The 20,738-nt window shown below is 49.1% G+C and overlaps 1 protein-coding gene across 3 annotated transcripts in view; it reads left to right on the top strand.

Moving 5' to 3' along the window:
- RAD54L2 (RAD54 like 2) overlaps positions 1-20,738 on the top strand; it is a gene marked incomplete at both ends in the record, with an annotated part of 44,105 nt that overhangs the window by 6,011 nt on the left and 17,356 nt on the right. For 2 of the 3 annotated variants that reach the window (XM_080696415.1, XM_080696414.1), the window contains 7 exons: positions 12,823-13,024; positions 15,090-15,229; positions 16,297-16,413; positions 16,691-16,917; positions 17,575-17,757; positions 17,865-17,998; positions 19,836-20,032. In XM_080696415.1, coding sequence (XP_080552541.1) covers positions 12,823-13,024; positions 15,090-15,229; positions 16,297-16,413; positions 16,691-16,917; positions 17,575-17,757; positions 17,865-17,998; positions 19,836-20,032 — 1,200 coding nt within the window. The remainder of the gene's footprint in view (positions 1-12,822; positions 13,025-15,089; positions 15,230-16,296; positions 16,414-16,690; positions 16,918-17,574; positions 17,758-17,864; positions 17,999-19,835; positions 20,033-20,738) is intronic. The other variant, XM_080696416.1, reaches the window with a different exon arrangement.

Genomic DNA, 20,738 nt, shown 5'->3' with positions numbered 1-20,738 from the left:
TCTTTAAAGGCCTCCCCTTTTAGCTGAACATGGTGGCACATGCCTGTAATCCCAGCACTTGGGAGACTGAGATAGGAGGATTGCAGGTTTGAGGCCAGCCTCAGCAATTTAGTGAGACTATTTCAAAGTAAAAAATAAAACTGGGTGGGAGGTTATGGAACAGAGGCAGAATGCCCCTGGGTTCAATCTCTGGGGCCCCCAGCCCCACCCAAAAAGTCCTTTTTTGGGACACAGAGGTCACGTTTTCCCCTCCTACTTTCCCCTCCTACTCTCCGCTTCCAGGCTTCCGGAGGTGCCAGGAGATTGCTTTCTGGGCCACCTTGAAGGAGGCGGCTGATTGGAGCCTCCAAGAAGGGCAGGAAAACCCAGCACAGACTGATGGCTGGTGTGGCCTTGTACCCGCTGCAGCGCCCCCTTCTGGTCATATAACACCAGAGCCGCAGCAGGGACTGTTTTATCCTTTGCAGTGCTTGATGGCAGATGGAGGAAGCACTAGCCCTTTAGTGATTCTGAAGTTTCCAGGAATAATATGTGCACATCTTTAGTTGTATCTGTTCCTCCCTTGTTCGGGTCACTAATACTTGAGGATGTGAGCAGGGAAATGTTCCACGTCTCTATCTTCCTGTTCAGATAGTCCTCAAGATCTACCGGGGAGATGGAAAGGCCAGGGGTGGGTGCCAAGCCTGCAATCCAGCTGCTCCCGGGCTGAGGTGGAGGGTCACAAAGTAACGTAGAGTAAGACAGGCTGAGACGGAGCTATTGTGATGCCTGGCCTCGTTCTGTAACCCCGGGGGGAGGGAGGACAGACTGTGGAAGTAAAGCTGCCAAGGGAGCTTGAGCGCTGCGGGCTGTCCTCCCTAGAGTCCTTTGGCAGGGACCCCTCCGCTCTTTTCTTTTTTTTTTTTTTGTGGTAAGGGGCCTTCCATCCCTGAACTACATCCCCAGCCTGATTTTATTTTCTATTTTGAAACAGGGTCTCATGTTGCCAAGGTTGGCTTAGAACCTGCGATCCTCTTGTCTTAGCCTCCCAAGTACAGGTATTAAGGTGTGCACCACTGCACCTAGCTGACTCAACTTTTTTTTTTTTTGAGTGGTGGGGGTGGGAATTGAACCCAGCCCAGCCCTATTTTTATTTTTTATTTTTTGGTTTGGAAATAGGGTTTTGCTAAGTTGATGAGAACCTACTTGAGTTGCTGAGGTTGGTTTCAGACTTGCAGTCCTCTTGCCTAGCCCCCAAGTACTGGGGTTATGGATGCAACTCGTACTTTACATTTTCAAAATCAAATTTAAGTGGGTGTGGTGGCACATGCCTGTAATCCCGGTATTTGGGCATCTGAGACAGGGATTACAGATTTAAGGTCAGCCTCAGAAACTTAGCAAGGCCCTCTGCAACTTGGTGAGACTCAAAATAAAAAGAATAAATAAAAACAAAAGCAGCGGGGTATAGCTACATGATAGAATACTTCTGGGTCCAATCCCCAGTGCCAAAAAATTAAATAAAAATTAAGTTAAAAATTTTTTTTGTGGTCCTGGAAACTAAATCCAATTGTGCTGAACCCCGAACTGCATCCCAGCTCTTTAGATGCGGCCAGGCTCGCCGTGTGTGTGGATCCCCAGCCTGGATTGCTGGGGTCAGAGGAGCACGCCATCATGTCTGGACTGAAGCTTTATCAGCCCTTCTGTCTTGGGCGGCATGGGGATGGAACTCAGGGAGCTCTGCCTCTGAGCTGCACCCACCCTTTACGCTTGGTCTTAAATAGGGCCTCAGGTTGCTGAGAGTCTCACAGAATTGTCGAGGCCGACCTTGAACCTGCAGCCCTCCTGTCTCAGCCTCCCAAATGCTCGGACTGCAGGCGTGTACCACCATGCCTAGCTATCTTTTCTTTTTATCCCATTGGCTTAGAAGTCTGTCTTTATGCCAGTACTCCATGGTTTGATTACTGTAGGTTTCTAGTAAGTTTTCAAATCAGAAAGTATGAGACTTCCAACTTTGTTCTTTTTCAAAACTGTTCTTTTTTTTTTTTTTTTTTTTGGTGGTCCTGGGGGTGGATCCCAGGGGCTTTCTACCTCCGGGCTATACTCCTAGACCTCTTTTATACTTTATTTGGAAACAGGGTCTCACTAAGTTGCTGAGAGCCTCACTCAGTAGCTGAGGCTGGCTGTGAACCTGCCATCCTCCTGTCTCAGCCTCCCAAGTACTGAGATTACAAGTGTGTGCCGCCAAGCCCAGATTCATAGACTCAATCTATGAACTTTCCAATACTATACTCCTAGTCCTATGCTAAAAAGTTTTAAGAGAAAATAAATTCAATAAGCACACGCAAAAAAGTGTTTATTTAAATCCCTACAAGGGTCATATTTAGTTGAATATATCTTTGGAGTCTCTAATTAATCTATGAACTTTCCCCCTTTTTATATATTTTTGCAACTTCTAGATGAAAGAATTCACTTGTCTTGTTTAGCACATTTTAGATTTTGTTGATTGCATCCATGTGGTCTTGTTTAACATAGTCTGCTACGTCCTGTTTTTATTAACTGGGAGTGAAGTTTTAAGTTGTCCTCAGGTACAGAGGTTTTTTTTAGCACACATACAACATAGACTGTGCTATATGTATCTTACTCCATCAGATCAGGAAAAACATAGACTTTAAGTCCACTTTTTAAACATTACTTTGTGTGTGTGTGTCCTGGGTTCCACCCAGGACATTCTACCTTCAAGCTACCTCCTAGCCCTATTTTTTTTCTTTATTTTGAACAGGGCCTCACTGAGTTGCGGAGGGCCTCACTAAGTAGCTGAGGCTGTCTGTGAACCGTGATCCTCCAGTTTTAGCCTCCCAAGTACTGGGATTACAAGTATGCGCCACCACGCCCTGCAAAAAATTAGTATTCTTTTTACTGGAAATTCAACTTAGTTCTGCGTCCAAGCTACACTTCTTCCTTTTCTATTTTGAGCCAGGTCTTATGAAGTTGCTGAGGCTGGCCTTGAGTCTACAGTCCTCCTGTCAGCCTCCCAAGTACTGGGTTGACAGGCACGTACCACAGTGCTTGGCTCTTTTTCTTTTTTTCTTTTTTCCTCAGATGTTCAAGGACTATAGTCAAAGTTTGGGGGAAGGTTAATTTTTGCATGTTAAATTATTTTGCTTAGGTTGTGACTTTACCTGATTCAGTATTCAGAGGTACAAAAGAGCTATAATGAAGAATTTTCATTTTTACCTAGGGGAATTTTTTTTTCTCCTGTAGAACTTGGGGACTGAACCTAGGGGAATTCTACCTCCAAGCTACACCCTCAGCCCTATTTTATATTCTTTATTTTGAAACAGGGTCTCACTGAGTTGCAAAGGGCCTCACTAAGTAGCTGAGGCTGGCTGCGAACCTCCAATTCCCAATTCTTCTGTTTCAGTTTCCCAAGTACTGGGATTAACAGGCATTCACCGGTGCTTAGGGGGAATTTAATTATAGAATTTTTGAAATAATACTAAACTGGGTGAGGTGGCGCATGCCTGTAATCCCAGTTCTTGGGAGGCTGAGATAGGAGGTATATAGGTTGGAGGCCAAAACATTATAATTTAGCAAGACTAAATATATATATATATATATATATATATATATATATATATATATATATTTTTTTTTTTTTTTTTTTTAAAGAGCTGAAGAAAGCCCCTGGATTCATTTCCCTCCTTGGTATCACACGCACATGCACACACACACACACACACACACACACACACACACAATAGTTTATTAAAGGTATGGGGGTTTTTTGTGTGTTTTTTTAAATTTATTTTTATTGATGCATTGTAATCATACATCACATTGGAATACAAGACTTGAGAGGACATACAAGCACATATCATCCAATTAGCCTCATCCAGTCCCCATCTCATTCCCTCCCCCTTCCTCGATCCCATGCTTGTTTGGCAATTAACTTTGATACATATGTTTATGTACCTCCTGCTTTTTAAAGAGGCTCCATCCTCCCCTATTCCATACCCTCTATTAGTCACCTTAATTGCTTCACTATAGGGCCCTTTCTATAGCTCGACCACTTCCTGTTGCCCCTTTCCTCCTAGTTATTGCTGATTAGGGGAAGCATCTGGTTTTAATTTTCTGCGATGAGCCGGGCGTGGTGGTGCACGCTTGTAATCCCAGCATTCGGGAGGCTGAGACCGGAGGATCGCAGTTCGCGGACAGCCTCAGCTACGTAGTGAGGCCCTCTGCAACTCAGTGAGACCTGGTTTCAAAATAAAGAATAAAAAAAAAATAGGGCAGGGGGTGTAGCTCGGAGGTAGAATGCCCCTGAGTTCCATCCCCAGACCCGCAAAAAAAAAAAAAAAAAAAAAAAAAAAAAAAATTTCTGCGATATTTCTCTGTGCATGCCGCGTTGAAAATACCGATCCCACTCTTGACGGCCCCAGTAGTAGTGGCCTGGCTACCCGGTGGACTGATCCAGACCTCGCTGGCTCAAGCAGCGGCCTTGCCTCATGGGAGGCCCCGATTCTGGTCTCGCTGGCCCCAACACTGGCCTAACCCCTCAGCTGGCTCTGATCCCGGCCTCAGAGGCCCCAGCACCGGCCTTGTCTCACGGCAAGCTCCGAGGCCAGCCTCGCTAGCTCCAGCACCGGCCTAACCCCTCAGCAGGCTCCGATCCCGGCCTCGGAGGCCTCAATAGCGGCCTTGCCTCACGGAAGGCTCTGATGCCGGCCGCTGGCCCTGGCACCGGCCTAACCCCTCAGCAGGCTCTGATCCCAGCCTTGGAGGCCCCAGCACCGGCCTTGTCTCACAGCAGGCTCAGATCCCGGCCACGCTGGCCCTGGCACTGGCCTGACCCCTCGGCAGGCTCCGATTAAAGGTGTGGTTTAAAATATTATGTAAATCCCAGAAACTTTATAATAAGCATCATGAAGCAGCAAGGAAGCACTTGTAAAACATTGATTTACCTGACAACAACCCTTTTTTTTTTTTATGGTACTGGAGATTGGACTCAGTTAGCATTCTACCTCTGAACTAGACCTCCAGCCATATATATTTTTTTATTTTGAAACGAGCTCACCAAGTTGCTGAGGTTGGCTGCGAACCTGTGATTCTTCTGTCTCAGCCTCCCAAGTACTGGGATTACAAGTGTGTGCCACCACATCCCACGAAAAAGCTTTTTAGTAAGCGAAGGATGTTGAGCCCAGAAGCTAAGGGTTCATTCCAAGAATGCTGGTGGAAAAGAGCTGGTTTAGGCCTGTATCCCCAGTATAGGGAAAAGGGGATATCATGTCTGATCTAAGTCTTAATGTGCATGAGAATTATATATCTTGATCTTTTTTAAATTTTAGTACTGGGGGTTGAATTCAGGGGTACTCTACCTTTGAGCTGCATCCCCAGACCCTTTTTTGTGTGTGTATGTGGTACTAGGGGTTGAACCTAGGGGCATTCTACCTCTAAGTCATATCTCCAGCACTGTTTTTTATGTTTATTTTAAAACGCTCTCAGCTGGGCGTGGTGGTGCACGCTTATAATTCCAGCGCTGAGATAGAAAGATGGCACAGGTTCGAAGCCAGCTGCAGCTAATTAGTGAGGCTCTCAGCAACTTAGTTGGACCCTGTTAACAAATAAAGTATAAAATAGGTCTGGGGGTGTAGCCTGGAGGTAGAAAGCCCTGGGTTCCACCCAGTACCACAAACAAAACAACAGGGACTCACTAAATTGCAGAGGAACTCATAGTAGCTGAGGCTGGTGGTGAACTTGTGATCCTCCTTTCTCAGCCTTCTGGGTACTATCATTACAAGTGTGTGCCACCAAGCTCAGCTTTTATTTTTTATTTCAAGACAGGGTCTCACTAAGTTGCTGAGGCTGGCCTGGAACCTGCCATACTCCTGTCAGCCTTCCGAGCACTGGGGTTGCAGGCGTGCGCCACCGTGTCTGGCTGTGTCGATCATTTTAAAAATGCTATTGCTGGGTGTGGTGGCGCACGCTTGTAATCCCAGTAATTGGGAGGCTGAGACAGGATCGCGGTTCGTGCACAGCCTCAGTTACTTAGTGAGGCCCTCCACAACTTAGTGAGACCTTGTTTCAAAATAAAGAATAAAAATAGGGCTGGGGGTGTAGCTTGGAGGTCGAATGCCCCTGGGTTCTACGCCCAGACCTGCAACATAAATAAATAAATGAATAAAAATGCTATTGCGCTCACTACATTGCCTCAGGCCACATAGGATTCACAGCCAGCCCTCATAACTTGGAGTGCATGTTGTGAATCTGTCAGTGATGCTGCAAGGCCAGTAGGTTCTGTTCTTTCTCCTCTCAGGAACAGCCGCTCTGGGAGGAGAAACCAGAGCAGGGAGCTCAGCAGTTGACAGCGAGTCCCTCCCGCCCACCTCTTGATTCTAGCCCCTCGTCCCGACCTTCAAGATCTGCCCTCTACATGCTGGTTCTGCCCTGCCTGCTCTCTAATCTTGCCTCCAACTGTACCTCCAGTGGTTGCTCAACAAGTTTGCTTGTGAAACAGAAACAAAACGCAAGGCCAGGAGCACATCAAAGGTCATTAGCAGAGCCAGGCCAGAGGGACCAGCAAAGCACTAAGTTGCAGTGTGCCGGCCCAGCCCCAGTGTGCTTGGCTGTGGGCCTAGCTGCAGTGTTGGCGGAAGTGGTCTTTTACAAAGGGCACCCCTTCTGGAGTCTGCTGCCCCCCAGCTGTTCGTCTAGGAGGGAGAATTTGATGGGTTCCCCTTTTCTGAGGGAAGACTTTCGGGCTACAAGTTAGGAGGGATGTTAGTGTTTAGAACTTTGGAGAGGTTGGGGTGTCAACCTCCTCTCTTGGAGGAAGGAGTTCTTTTAAAGGAACACAGAATTGCTAAGCTTTTTTCCTGTAGTGTTTCAGCTAGAAATCAGGGGGCGGGGCATGGTGCGCATGCTTGTAATCCCAGCATTCCCAAGGTGGAGACCGGAGGATCGTGGTTCGCGGGCAGCCTCACTACTTAGAGAGGCCCTGTTTCAAACATAAAAAGATTAAAAATATAGGGCTGGGGTGTAGCTCAGAGGTAGAATGCCCCTGGGTTCCATCCCTAGTACCACAAAAAGAAAGAAAGAAATCAGAGAAGACTGAAGAGTGTAGTGGATTTGGAAGGCAGCTCATCAGACTTGGAGTTTCCTTTGAAGAGTCCTTAAAAAATGTTTTTTTCTTTTTTGGTGGTACTGGGGATTAAACCAACCCCCCCCCCCCCGTTTTTTAATTTTTAACTTGAAACACAATCTCATTAAATTTTTGTGCACTGGCCTCAAACCTGGGATCCTTTTGCCTCGGCCTCCCAAGAACTGTGATTTTAGATGTGTTCCATTGCTTCTGGTTGGCTGGCTTGTTTGCTTGCTGTATATATGTATGTATGTATTTGCTATTATTTATTATCATTAAATTTATTTTGGTGCTGGGGATCAAATCTAGGATGCCAGGCAAGTGCTTTGCTGCTAAGCTGCATCTCCAGTCAGTTTTGAAACTTCTCTTAGTTCTTGGGTCTCAGCCAAGCATGCTCCACCACACCTGATGAGTTTTCTCTCTCCCTCTCTTTTTCTTCTCTCTCTTTCTCATGGTGCTGTAGTACTGGGGACTGAACTCAGGGGCATCTACTTCTGAGCTTTATCCCAGCCCTATTTTATCTTTTATTTGGAAATAGGGTCTCACTAAGTTGTAGAGGGCCCAAGTTGCTGAGGCTGGCCGTGAACCTGTGACCCTCCTCTCAAGCACTGGGATTACAGGTGTGCCCACCACGCCCGGCCCTCACACATTTTCAATGCTCCTTGCTCCTGGGCTCAGCTCTCAGGGAGGCCTTTGTGAGAGGCCCGCTGTGGGTCCAGCGGTGACAGTGAAGGAGTGCGGCTTTTAGCCTCTGGCTTATTTCGGGGCGTTGCTGTACCCATCGTGAGCAGTCCTAGTCCGATGCGTTCCTGCATTCCTTGGCCATTCCTCTTACTCATCCAAAAGCCAACACTGCCCACCGAAGGGTTCGGTGGGCTGTCAGAGTGCGGGCCCTGCAGGCACTGCTATGTTGCTGTGGGGGTGTGAATCGCCCCGCGTTCCCTTGTGAAAGGGTGTGCACCCAGCCATCCCCTCACCTCCACAGTGACCACGGTAGCCTCCCCTCCACGCACGAACCCTGGGACTGGGGAAGTACAGTGCTTGGGAGAAGAGGTCTTGGAGCAGTCTCCCAGCATGAGGATGGCTTCGTACCAGTGTGCGGAGGAGCTTGGACCCCAAGTCTGCCCTGGAAAGAGCTGAATGAAGCCACTATGGCTGGAAGGCCCCCGCTGCTGGCTCGTGTTCTAGCCACTGTTGAGCTGCATGCCTTCCCCAGCCATTCTACCCTGAGGCCCAGCCTTCGGCTGTGCCAGACCGTCCTGTGCTAGCAGAGCCCTACTTAGCTAGCTTCTGTGCGGCTAGGCAGCTCCAGGCCTCAGGGTGCCCAAGGGCATGCCCGCACCCGGCCCCACGGCAGGATGGCGAGGCGGCCTTCCGCAGTGCTGCTGTCAGCACTTGTCATGTTGTGTTTGTGTCCCATGGATCACAGCGCTGGGGACACGCACGCACACACGTGTGTTAGGCTAAGTTGAAAGCAGAGGGCCGGAGGAGCCAGTGGCCAGCCTGTGGCAGTCAGTCTCGTGTGGCAAGGCTTTAGCTGACCGTGTGGGCTGGTGGGAGGCACACGTGTGTTCCCAGTGCCCGGGAGGTTGAGAATAGTAGGGCGGTTGCGGCTTCAGCACCTCAGCAAGACTCAAGCAACCTAGAGGGACCGTTTCAAAGCAAAAACTGGAAGAAAAAAAAAAGGCTGGGATTGTAGTTCAGAGGTAGAGTCCCCAGTACCAAAAACCCAAACCAAATAACTAAAGTGGCCTATAACCGTACGTGGGAGGTGCATACATGTGTTTAAGAGAGTCATTTTGTGACAACAAAATGCAGTTTGAACATGTCATATCTGCTTCTGCCTTTGCTTTCTTCTTCTTCTTTTTTTTTTTTTTTTTTTGGTGGTGGTGCTGGGGATGGAGCCCAGGGGCCTTCTACCTCCCAGCTATGCTCCCAGACCTATTTTATTTGGAAACAGGGTCTCTTAAGCCAACTGAGGCAGGCTTTGAACCTGTGCGATCCTCCTGTCTCAGCCTCCCAAGCGCGGGATTACAAGCGTGCACCACCACACCCAGCGTCTGCTTTCTTATTTCTGATCTTTGATTAGGATGCACGATTGAGGGTGAGTTCTCTCCACACATAAATATTGCCACCCAGTATTGATGACCACAACCCCAGAGCTTTGTGGGCGTCTCGACTGAACAGTGTGTTTGGGATATGGAGTTCCATCAGCTTAGGCAGAATAGGATTTGAATTACAATATCTTTTATGAGAGAGCAGTTGACATCCCTATTGTGTTTTATTTTTTGCAGCGCTGAGGTCTGAGCGGAGGATTTTGCAGTGCTAAGCAAGTGCTCTACCGCTGAGTTACATTCCCAGCCCCAGACATGCCTACTTTAGAGATGTGAGAGCGGGTTCAGAAGCTGGGTCCATGAGTATAGACACAGTGGGTAGCAGAGTCATGATTCAAAGCTGGGCTGCCTGGCTGCAAAGCTCATACTTGGAATTGTCTGTTTGTTTTCTGCTTGTTTCCTATATACCTATAGGCGAGTCTTTTTAACTTCTCAGCTTCCGTTTCGCATATTTTGGGCGGTGACATGGAAAACTCAGACTCGACCTCATGCGTCCCACGGCCATGGCGCTCAGTCAATGCACTGACTCTGTGCCAGACATGTTCTAGCTCTTTATCTAGGGTCTCATAGAACCATCACCGCAGTTGCTATTATTATTATTATTATTTTTTTTGGTGGTACTGGGGTTCCTGGAAGCCCTTCTACCTCCGGGATACACTCCCAGACCTATTTTATATTTTTGAAACAGGGTCTCTTACGCTAGTGCGGCTAGCTTCGAACCTGCGCGATCCTCCTGTCTCCGCCTCCCCAGCGCGGGGATGACGAGCGTGCCCACCACGCCCGGCTTTTGCTATTATTATTGATCAACAGAAGGTCTCGGGCAGAGCTGCCCATCCCAAGCCCTGTCTGTTACTCCCTAGGAAGCACTGGTTCCCACCCATGTGGCTCTAGAATCTGGCATCAGTGTGAAGGGGCCGTCGGGGACCCGGTGGTCATGGAGGGGAGGAGGCTTCCTGTGCCAAGGAAGGAGGGCAGGGACAGAGCTCTGGGAGGCTCGCAGCTCAGGAGTGGCCGCTGAGCGCGTGGCCCTTGCTCATCAGTGCCGGCTGCAGCCCTGCCCTATCTAGCAAAGCCTCCACAGGAGTGTTTGCCTCATGGGTACTTGGTACTGATGCACAAAAAGAAGGCTAAGTAGCTAAATGGGACAGATCTCCCTGACAGAAGAATTCCAGGTAATAAATATAGAAGGAGAGAGAAAACTACCATTGCAATACCACAGTACGGGCTAGGGGATGCAGCTTAGTGGTAGAAGGCTTGCCTAGTGTGTGCCAGGCCTTGGGTCTATCCCTAGTACGCACACACATGCACACAGAACTACACTAATCACATCCAAGGGCATTCTACCTTTGAGCTACTCCCCAGCCCGCCTTTCTTTCTTTCTTTCTTTCTTTCTTTCTTTCTTTCTTTCTTTCTTTTTTTTTTTTTTTTTTTGCAGTACTGGGGATGGAACCCAGGGCCATTCTATCTCTGAGCTATACCTCCAACCCTATTTTCATTCTTTATTTTGAAACAGGGTCTCGCTGAGTTGCAAAGGGCCTCACTAAATAGCTAACGTTGTCCACAAACTGAAATCCTCCTGTCTCAGCCTCCCAAATTCTGGTTTTACAAGCATGCACCATCATGCCCAGTTGATATTCTTTAGTTTGAAACAAAGTCTTACTAAGTTGCACAAGGCCTTACTAAATAGCTGAGGCTGTCTTCAAACCTGAGACCTAAGGCCCTCCTGTTTCAGCCTCCCAAGTACTGGGACCATGCCCAGCTAGCAGGTAAAACTTTTTTTTTGTACTGGGGATAGAACCATAGAACCCAGGGACATTCTACCTCTGAGCTACAACCCCAGCCCTATTTTTTATTCCTTTTTTTGTTTGTGTGTAGGTGTGTGTGTGTGTGGTACTGAGGATGGAATCCAGGGGCTTTTTTTTTTTTTTACCTCTGGGCTATATTTCCAGACCTTATTTTATACATTATTTGGAAATAGGGTCTCACTGAGTTGCTGAGAGCCTCACTAAGTAGCTGAGGCCAGCTTTGAACCTGTGCGATCCTCCTGTCTCAGCTTCCCAAGTACTGGGATTATAAGCGTGCGCCACCATGCCTGGCTTTTATTCTTTATTTTTGAAATGGTCTCACCAAGTTGCAGAGGGCCTCACTAAATAGCTGAGGTTGTCCATGAACCTCGATCCTCTGATCTCAGCCTCCTGAATGCTGGGATTACTAGCAGGGGCTACTACGCCCGGCCAAGTAAAACTTTTTTTTTTTTTTTTTTTTTTGTGGTACTGGGGTTCCTGGATACCCTTCTACCTCCAGGCTACACTCCCAGACCTATTTTTATACTTTTTTATTTAGAAACAGGGTCTCGTAGGCCAGCGCGGCTGGCTTCAAACCTGCCTGATCCTCCTGTCTCCGCTTCCCAAGCCCGAGGATTACAAGTGTGCGCCACCACACCCGGCTAAGTAAAACTTTTTAAGAAAGGATATTTACATAGCCTCAAAGTTTCTCTAGTCAAAAAAATTAAAAAAAATTTTTTTTTGTGTGTGTGATTTTAGCATATATCCCGAAATTCTTTGACACTTCTTTTTTTCAAGGAAATTCTTTCCTTGAATGTGGACTGAGCCTAATGATTGGCTTCCCATGACTAAAACACAGAAAAAAAAAGATAATAATTGTATAGTGGAGAAACTTGGCAGACACCGCTTTAACCAAGTGACTATGGGGTGTCTGTCCTGTGGGTGAGAAAACATCAGAGAAGCCCACGCAAAAGGACAGTCTTCAAAGCACATGACCAGTGCCAAATGTTATTTGAATCTAATAAATGGCCAGAGCCATGGCAGACAAGATGGACCTGAACCGCATGTGTGGGGAGGCTGAGGCAAGCTGGGCCCTTCATCCCCGAGAGCTGGGTGGTGTTGCCTAGAGCATCTCGAGGCTCACTTGCAGTCTAGTTTCACTTGAGGTTCACCTCTTATGCCATTCCTATGTGATCCTTGCACAGAGTCTTCTTCCATGTTCCTGCAACCTGGCGCAGGCGTGGTTCACCGAAGAATCTGCCGAAAAACCTCTTACGTTCTTTAGGTCTGTTCCTCTGCCTCTCCTGTGATATTTAGTACAATTTGCTATATTGTGTCTGTGTTTATACACTACCCATTTGCACCAGAAGAAAACAAACTTCTATAAATATAAGGAGTCTTACAAATACCCCTGAAGCATCTGGGCCAGCGCCTGCCCTCTTGTAATCTCTGTCGGGATTGGCCGGCTGTGCAGGGCCACCCTGGAAGCTCTTCCCGTTGGCCGGCAGGTGAAGGAGCGCTGGGAGCCGCTCAGCGAGTGGAAGCTGTGTTCATGTCTCAGCTCAGCGTGTGCGCTTCCGCAGTGCTGAGGCTGCAGAGCCCCCTGCAGCGCTGCCACGGCAGCTGGGTGCGTCAGGGCTGGAGGCCTGCTCTGGGCACACACTATCCTCACAGCAGCTCTGAGGTGGACAGCACTATCCTTACTTAACAGACGCCATCACACTTGGAAGGGGGAGTCACGTGGTCACCAGCTGCCATGCTGCTGAGCTTGTTCCCACTAAAGCCACTGTTCCCTCTGCTCTTTCAGACCCATCCCTGGAAGGCATGTGTGGCACTGAGCATGCCCAGTTGGGGGAAGATGGGCAGCGGCCGCCGCGGTGCACTTCAACTACCTCATCTCAGTCTGAGCCTTCAGAGCAGCTTAGGCACCACCAAGGCAAGACGCTTGCCTCCGAGGACCCCAAAAAGAAGAGAGCTCAGAAGCCCTCTCACATGAGGAGAAACATACGGTGAGCGTGCTGGGGCGCGGGGAGAGGGCAGGGAGCGGAGGCGTTTGTTTTGTTGCAAGGTTAGCAGTAGCACGCCTGGTTTGGGAGGAGAGTCTTCTCTAAAGGAGAAAAGTGCCGGGTGTGGTGGGCACGCGTGTAACCCCAGTGCTTGGGAGGCTGAGACAGGAGGATCTCACAGGTTTGAAGCAGCCGCAGCTACTTAGTGAGGCTCTCAGCAACTTAGACCCTGTTTCCAAATAAAGTATAAAATAGGTCTGGGAGGATAGCTCGGAGGTAGAGAAGCCCCTGGGCTCCACCCCCAGTACCCTGCCCCCCACACACAGTGCCAGGCATGGTGCGCATGCCTATAATCCTAATACTTGTGAGGCAGAGACAGGAGGATCACAGGCTCAAGGCCAACCTAAGCAATTTAGCAAGACCCTGTTTCAGAATAAAAAATAAAATAGAGCTGTGGGTGTAGCTCAGAGGTAGAAGGCTCCCGGTTTCAATCCCTAGTACCGGTAAAAGCAATGAAGGAAAAATGTACCCAGCCATGTTTCCCAATTAATAGCAAAGATGCCCCGAGGACCATGGGCCGGGCTGTTAGAGGATGCGGAGGCCGTGGGGGCCATGGCCACTGCTGAGGAGGCAGCAGATGGTGGGGCTATCTGGTCTGGAAGGAGACTCCTCCCTTCACCCCAGACATGAGCCAACACTCAACTTCCCAGCTCTCTAAATCCCAGCCATCCGGCCTTCTGCCCAAGGAAATAAGCCTGATGCTGAGACGTGCGCCTGCAATCCCAGTACTTGGGAGGCAGAGACAGGAGGATTGCAAGTCGGAGTCCAGCCTCAGCAATTGAGCAAGATCCTGTTTCAAAATTAAAAAAAAAAAAAAAATACAAAGGGCTGGGGTTGTAGCTGGGGAGGTAGAACACCACTGGATTCAGTTTCTGGTGCTACACACACATACACACAAAGAGAGAGAAAGGAGCAGCAAAGGCAATGTAATTTTCTCCTGCCCCACTTTTTGTTTAAGCATAATGACAACTTCAAAGTATCACTCTTAAGCTTGAGAACAAGGATGTAAAACCCTGGAGTCCTACTTTTCTATAACTTTATTATTATTGTTGTTATTTATTATTGTTTTGGTTACTGGGGATTGAACCTAGTATCACTTTACTCTGAGCTGTACCCCAAAACCACAACTCCAACCTCTGCCATCCCCTTTTTTAAAAATTTGAAACAGGGTTTTGCTAAGGTGCTGAGACCAGACTTGAACTTGTGATCCTCCTGTCTCAGCCTTCCAAGTACTAGGAATATAGGCATGAGCTACCACACCTGGCACAACTTTATTTTCTAATACTAATTTTCAGCTTTGTGACTTATATTACTCTCTTTTATTCTCAATCTCTTATGTGCAGAGACACGTCAGCAGGGCCATCTGTCAAGAAATTAAATAATATGGGAGTGTGTTGGCCTAATGCTGCCTGAGCTTGTCCCCTGCCCAGCTTGCTTTTTTTTTTTTTTTTGTGGTACTGGACATGCAACCCAGGAACCTGGGGCATTCTGTCTCTGAGATTCTGAGATATATCTTCAGCCCTATTTTTTTTTTTTTTTTTTGAAATAAGGTCTCATTAAGTAGCTGAGAACTGTTTCAGTATGTGCCACCACACCTGGCTTCCCTCGCTTGCTATTTATTTATTTATTTATTTATTTATTTATTTTTGCAGTACTGGAGATGGAACCCAGGGGATTGTACCTCCGAGCCACACCATCAGACATAGTTTTTAGTCTTTTTATTTTTGAGACAGGGTCTCACTGAGTTGTGAAGGGCCTCGCTAAGGAGTGGAGGCTGTCGGGTCTCAGCCTCTTGAGTGCCGGCATGACACCACGTGCCCTCCCCACCACGTGCCCTCCCCGCTTGCTTTTTATCCCTGCCTGTTGCATAGGCTTGGCAGGGCTGAAGTGGCCTTTTCTCCTCCCCTGTCGGTCCGTGAGCTCAGCAGTGATCGTTTTCCTTTTTAACTTGCCATTGCATCGGCCATGTGGTAAGTAAACCAAATGTGTTCTCTTTTTAAATGTTTAGAAAGCTACTCCGAGAGGATCAATTGGAGCCTGTTACCAAAGCAGCACAGCAGGAGGAATTGGAAAGAAGGAAGCGGCTGGAGCAGCAGAGGAAGGATTATGCAGCCCCCATCCCCACTGTTCCCCTGGAGTTTCTCCCTGGTAAGCAGCCCGGGGATGGCCCTCGTGAAAGGCCCTGTCTGCCAGTGCTTGTCCCCATAGTGGTCAGAGGCAGACCTGGAGCAGGAGTGCGGCCTCTCAGGAAGCTTACAGTCATCAAGCCTCTAGTGAGCACACAACCTGAAGAATCTCGCTTTGAAAGTAGAGATGGAGCCGGGCATGGTGGGCACGCTTGTAATCCCCGCGCTTGGGAGGCAGAGACAGGAGGATAGCACAGGTCCAAAGCCAGTCGTGCCGGCTTAAGAGACCCTGCTTCCACATAAAAAAGTATAAAAGTATAAAATAAGTCTGGGAGTGTAGCCGGAGGTAGAAGGGCTTCCAGGAACCCCAGTACCACCAAAAAAAAAAAAAGAAAAAAGAAAAAAGAAAGAAAGTGGAGATGGGCTGGGCATGGGAACACACACCTGTAATCCTAATACTTGGGAGGCTGAGATAGGGGATCACAGGTTTAAGGACAGCCCTGGCAACATAGCAAGACCTCTTTGAAAACAAACAAAAAAAAAGGCCTGGTGGTTTAGCTTAGAGGTAGATGCCCCTTGGTTCAGTTCCTAGTACACACACACACATACACACTCACACACATGAGTGAGGATGAATAGAAACACATTCCTTACATTGATTTTTTTTTTTTTTTATAGTACTGGAGATTGAACCAGGAGTATTCTACCACCGAGCTACACCCTAGGTTTTACTCTTTGTTTTGAAATAGGGTCTCACTAAGTTGCGGAGGGCCCAAGTAGCTGAGGCCATTTACCTGATGTGATCCTCCTGTCTCAGCCTTACAAGTCGTAGGACTGCAGGCATGTACCATCATGCCCAGCTAATTTTGGATCTTAACATAAAAATTAGGACATTTTCTAGTGGTGGGTGGATGTGAGGAAGTAGGAACCAGTAGAAGGGCATTTGGAAGGGCTGAGGTTTTGAGACAGTCTGCTTCTCTTACTAGGGGACACCCAGGACAGCAGCAAGGATGAGGGTGGCAGGTGATTTGGGGAAATGGATTTGAGCTGAGTGTGGTTTTGATATTGCCTTCCCTCTTTCTTCCCTAGAAGAAATCGTCCTAAGAGCAAGTGAGGGGCCGCAGCTGCCTCCTCGGGTCTTGGCGCAGGAGGTGATCTGCTTGGACAGCAGCAGTGGCAGTGAGGACGAGGAGAGCAGTCGAGACGGTGAGGCCCGCCTGGCCCTTCCCCGGCCAGCCGCACCCCGGCCGCTGCCCTTCCTCGCTGGCTTTGGGGCTTAGCTTTGACTGATTGCCCTGAGCCACCATAGTAGATGTACATTCTCTCCTTATCTAAACTTGATAAGGAGTTGGAAGAGGGGGAAAAAGTCCAAATTTCTGTAAGTGGTGACAAGTTCCAACTTGGCGTCTGAGCTCTTCTGCTCTGACAACCAGGGTCAGTGACCTCTGCTCTCTGGCTTTTGTTCTGTTTCCTGCGGACGCAGAGGTGATCGAGCTGAGCTCCGGAGAGGAAGACACTCTGCACATTGTGGACAGCAGTGAGTCTGTCAGCGAGGAGGACGAGGAGGAGGAGAAGGGCGGCACCCACGTGAACGATGCCTTAAACCAGCACGACTCTCTCGGCCGCGTCCTCGTCAACCTGAACCACCCCCCCGATGAGGAGAATGTCTTCCTGGCCCCACAGCTGGCGCGGGCTGTGAAACCTCATCAGGTAGCGCAGCGCTTCACCCTGTTCTCCTTTGACGTCGTCCCCTGGTGGGATGGTGGCTGCAGGTGGTTATTAGCGTCACACCTGGGACGTACTTTTTCAATCCTGGGAGTAGCTGTTGGCAAGGCCTGATCTTCCTAGCGCTTGGCATTTCGGGAGACCTGTGGTGGATGTGAAGAGTGGGGAAAGAGAAGAGACAAGCTTTGCCTGTCACGTAGAAGTCCCTGGGCTCATGGCCCATCTGTCCTGTGCCTCCCTCCAGGAGGAGCCTGAGAGGAGAGGTCTCAGGAGAGCAGTGCTTTGCTTAGGAAGGCACGGCTCCAGAAGAGAGTCGAGAGGCAGACGCCAAGGGACTTTCTGAGAGTTGGGAGTGGAATCGTTGGTATTGACCCAAAGCCTGGAACCAGGACCCGTGTCTGAAAGCTCTGTGCGGCTGGAGCGGCTCCCGCTCAGAGCACCAGCAGCAGGGCTCCTCGTGGCCGGGCTGCCTGAAGGGTGAACACTTTTCCTGTTTTCTCCATGCTCGCCCGCCTGCCAGTAGACCAGACAGGGTGTAGAGAAGCTTCTGTAGCCGTCCACAGCAAGTTTTGTTGTAACACTTCTTATTACTTATTAGCCAGTCCCTCCCACCCCCAGCATTTATCTGTTTGTCCCTGTCAGATTGGGGGGATCCGGTTCCTGTACGATAACCTAGTGGAGTCCCTGGAGAGGTTCAAGACCAGCAGCGGCTTCGGCTGCATCCTGGCCCACAGCATGGGTCTGGGGAAGACCCTGCAAGTGATCTCCTTCATCGACGTCCTCTTCCGTCACACGCCAGCCAAGACTGTTCTCGCCATCGTGCCGGTAGGCTGGGGGGCTCCACGTGGGCACCGTGACCACCTGGTGCTGAAAAGCGCGGTGAACTCAGCGCTCCGCTTGTGCCTTGACCTTCTGGTTTGGCTCTCGGGTAGGTCAACACTCTTCAGAACTGGCTGGCGGAGTTCAACATGTGGCTCCCGGCTCCGGAAGCTCTTCCCGCTGACAGCGAGCCTGAGGAGGTGCAGCCCCGCTTCTTCAAAGTCCACATCTTGAACGATGAGCACAAGTAGGTGGCGCCTCTCTCCCGGGCCTGCCGGCAGCGCGGTGGCTCCGAGGTGGCCCGTCCTGCCACGTTCCTTCTGGTTTCTTGGAGTGCCCAGCTTTACTCTTGCTGCTCAACTCCCCCTGGCCGTTCAGTGAAGCCAGGGGTATGTGGCTTGGAAGTTTCTGGTGCTCTGCTTAGGGTGCTGGTATATCATGAAAAACCTGTGGCACGGTCACATTTTTCTAAGTGTATAATAAAATTCAACATGCTAGAGCAGAATTTTCCATCGTTGGGCTTTTTACATTTCTCTTTTTCTTAGACAACTGGTCACCATTCTATTTTAAGCACTGGTCTGTACTTGGCCTTCACTGGTACAACTTCTGAAACTTGGAAGGGCACAACACCTATTTTGTTCTAGATTTAAATAAAATTGTTTATAATTCTGTTCTGTAAAGTCGATCTGATTTCCAAAGATATAGAGCTGTTCTTGGTGCAGGCAGCCCTCGCACGGCCCTGTCTCTTCCGGCGGGTGGTGGAAGGGGCAATGTCTCCCACAGAGGCCACACATGTGGAGGTGGGCAACGCAAGTGACCGGCGCTCGCCCTGCCTGCTGCCCGGGGTCCACACTGTCGGCCCGCGTGTGGCTGGTGAGGCCCATGAGGGCTCTGTCCTGAGCGGGGGGACGGTGCCGAGCTCCCCCGGTCTCTTTGGCCTTGCTCCTTTGCTGCCCTTTCTTGATTCTTCATTCACTGGAACCTGGACAGGTGAAACAGTGTCACCTTCCTTCTGTGACCTTGTGTTCATCATAGGAATAATTTGGAGTGCTCCCTCAAATGCTGGACTGTGGTCTTGAGTATCAATCCTGGGGGGGTATTTTCTCTTGACTTCTGCCATTGAATTGCTGTGTTTCTTGCCTTTTTTCTTTTTTCTTTTTTTTTTTTTTTTTTTTGCGGGTTTGGGGATGGAACCCAGGAGCATTTAACCTCTGAGGTACACCCCCTGCCCTATTTTTTTAAAAATTATTATTCTTTATTTTATTTGTTTGTTTGTTTGTTTTTGGTGGTACTGGGGATGGAACCCTTCTCCCTCCAGGCTACACTCCCAGACCTATTTTATATTTTTTATTTGGAAACAGGGTCTCTTAAGCGAGTGGGGCTGGCTTCGAAACTTCGCCATCCTCCTGATCTATGCTATACTTTTTTTTAGTTTTGGAAACAGGGTCTCTTAAGCCAGCGCGCTGGCTTCGAACCTGCAGCGCGATCCTCCTGTCTCCGCCTCCCAAGCACGGGGATTACAAGCGTGCGCCACCATGCCCGGCTATATACTTTTTTATTTGGAAACGGTCTCTTAAGCTAACGAGGCTGGCTTCGAACCTGTGCGATCCTCCTGTCTCTGCCTCCCAAGCGTGGGGATTACAAGCATGCACCACCATGCCTGGCTTATTCTTTATTTTGAAACAAGGTCTCACTGAGTTGCAGAGGGCCTCGCTACGTAGCTGAGGCTGGCCGCAAACTGCGATCCTCCTGTCTCATTCTCCTGAATGCTGGGATTACAAGCGTGCGTCACCACGCCCGGCTTGTTTCTTGCTTTTTAACCATCACAGTGGCCCAGTTGATCCTTAGTGCAGTGAGTGTCTTGGGTGCAAGGAAAGCTCTTGGAGCTGCCGAGTCCTGGGCTTGCTACCACTGTATCTTTGGCAGTAAGGAGTTCTAAATGCTCAGAAACACAGCTTTGATTATGAGAAATCCTGAGGAGCTCCAGAAGCAATAATATTTTCTCTGTCCGCCTTTTTAGAAAACAACCCCAGTTTATTGGTGCCATTCGCGTCTCACATACTTTTTCCTGTTCACTCTTGCAGGACGATGGCAACTCGTGCTAAAGTGATGGCTGATTGGGTGTCAGAGGGTGGGGTGCTGCTGATGGGGTACGAAATGTACAGACTCCTCACTCTGAAGAAATCCTTTGCCACAGGTAGACCCAAGAAAACCAAGAAGCGCCCTCACCCGGTCATCATTGATCTGGATGAGGAAGATCGGCAGCAGGAGCTCCGGAGAGGTGGGCAGTCTGTCCCAGAGACACTCTTGAGGGGCTTTAGCACCTGCTAATAGTGCCCACGCGCTATGAAGTGAATTACTGATGTGAGTCTTTGGCGGGCGCCAGAGACCCTGGCGCCCACGGTGGGCAGGACAGCCTCCAGTGGCTCCCGGAGGTGCCGCTTTTCCTGCAGGCCTCGCCCGGCTTGGGAGACCCCCTGCCCATCGACCCTTCTCTCACAGAACGGTTGGGAGAGTGGCTGTTCTTTACCTTTTCCTAGAGATATTCTGAGACAGCATTAAGAAAATATAAAGTGCTTTTTAAAAATTTTTGGCACTGGGATTGAACTCAGGGGCTTCAGGCACGAGTGCTACACCACTGAACTATACCTCCAGCCCTTTTTATTTTATTTGAGACAGTGTCTCTCTAAGTTGCCCAGGCTGGCCTCAAACTTAATGATCCTCCTCCCTCAGCTTCCCGAGTATGTGGGACTTACAGGCATGTGCCACTATACCCAGCTTATAAAGTTTTTAATTTTTTAATTTTTTGGTGATACTAGGGGTGGAACCCAGGGGCTTTCTACCTCCAGGCTATACTCCCAGCCCTATTTTATAAGGAAACAGGGTCTAAGTTGTTGAGAGCCTCACTAAGTAGCTGAGGCTGGCTTCGAACCTGTGTGATCCTCCTGTTTCAGCCTCCCAAGTGCTGGGATTACAAGTGTGCGCCA

This window comes from Muscardinus avellanarius, assembly GCF_963383645.1.
Source record: "Muscardinus avellanarius genome assembly, chromosome: 5".
Taxonomy (NCBI): domain Eukaryota; kingdom Metazoa; phylum Chordata; class Mammalia; order Rodentia; family Gliridae; genus Muscardinus; species Muscardinus avellanarius.
This window is presented reverse-complemented; position numbering and strand designations above follow the sequence as displayed.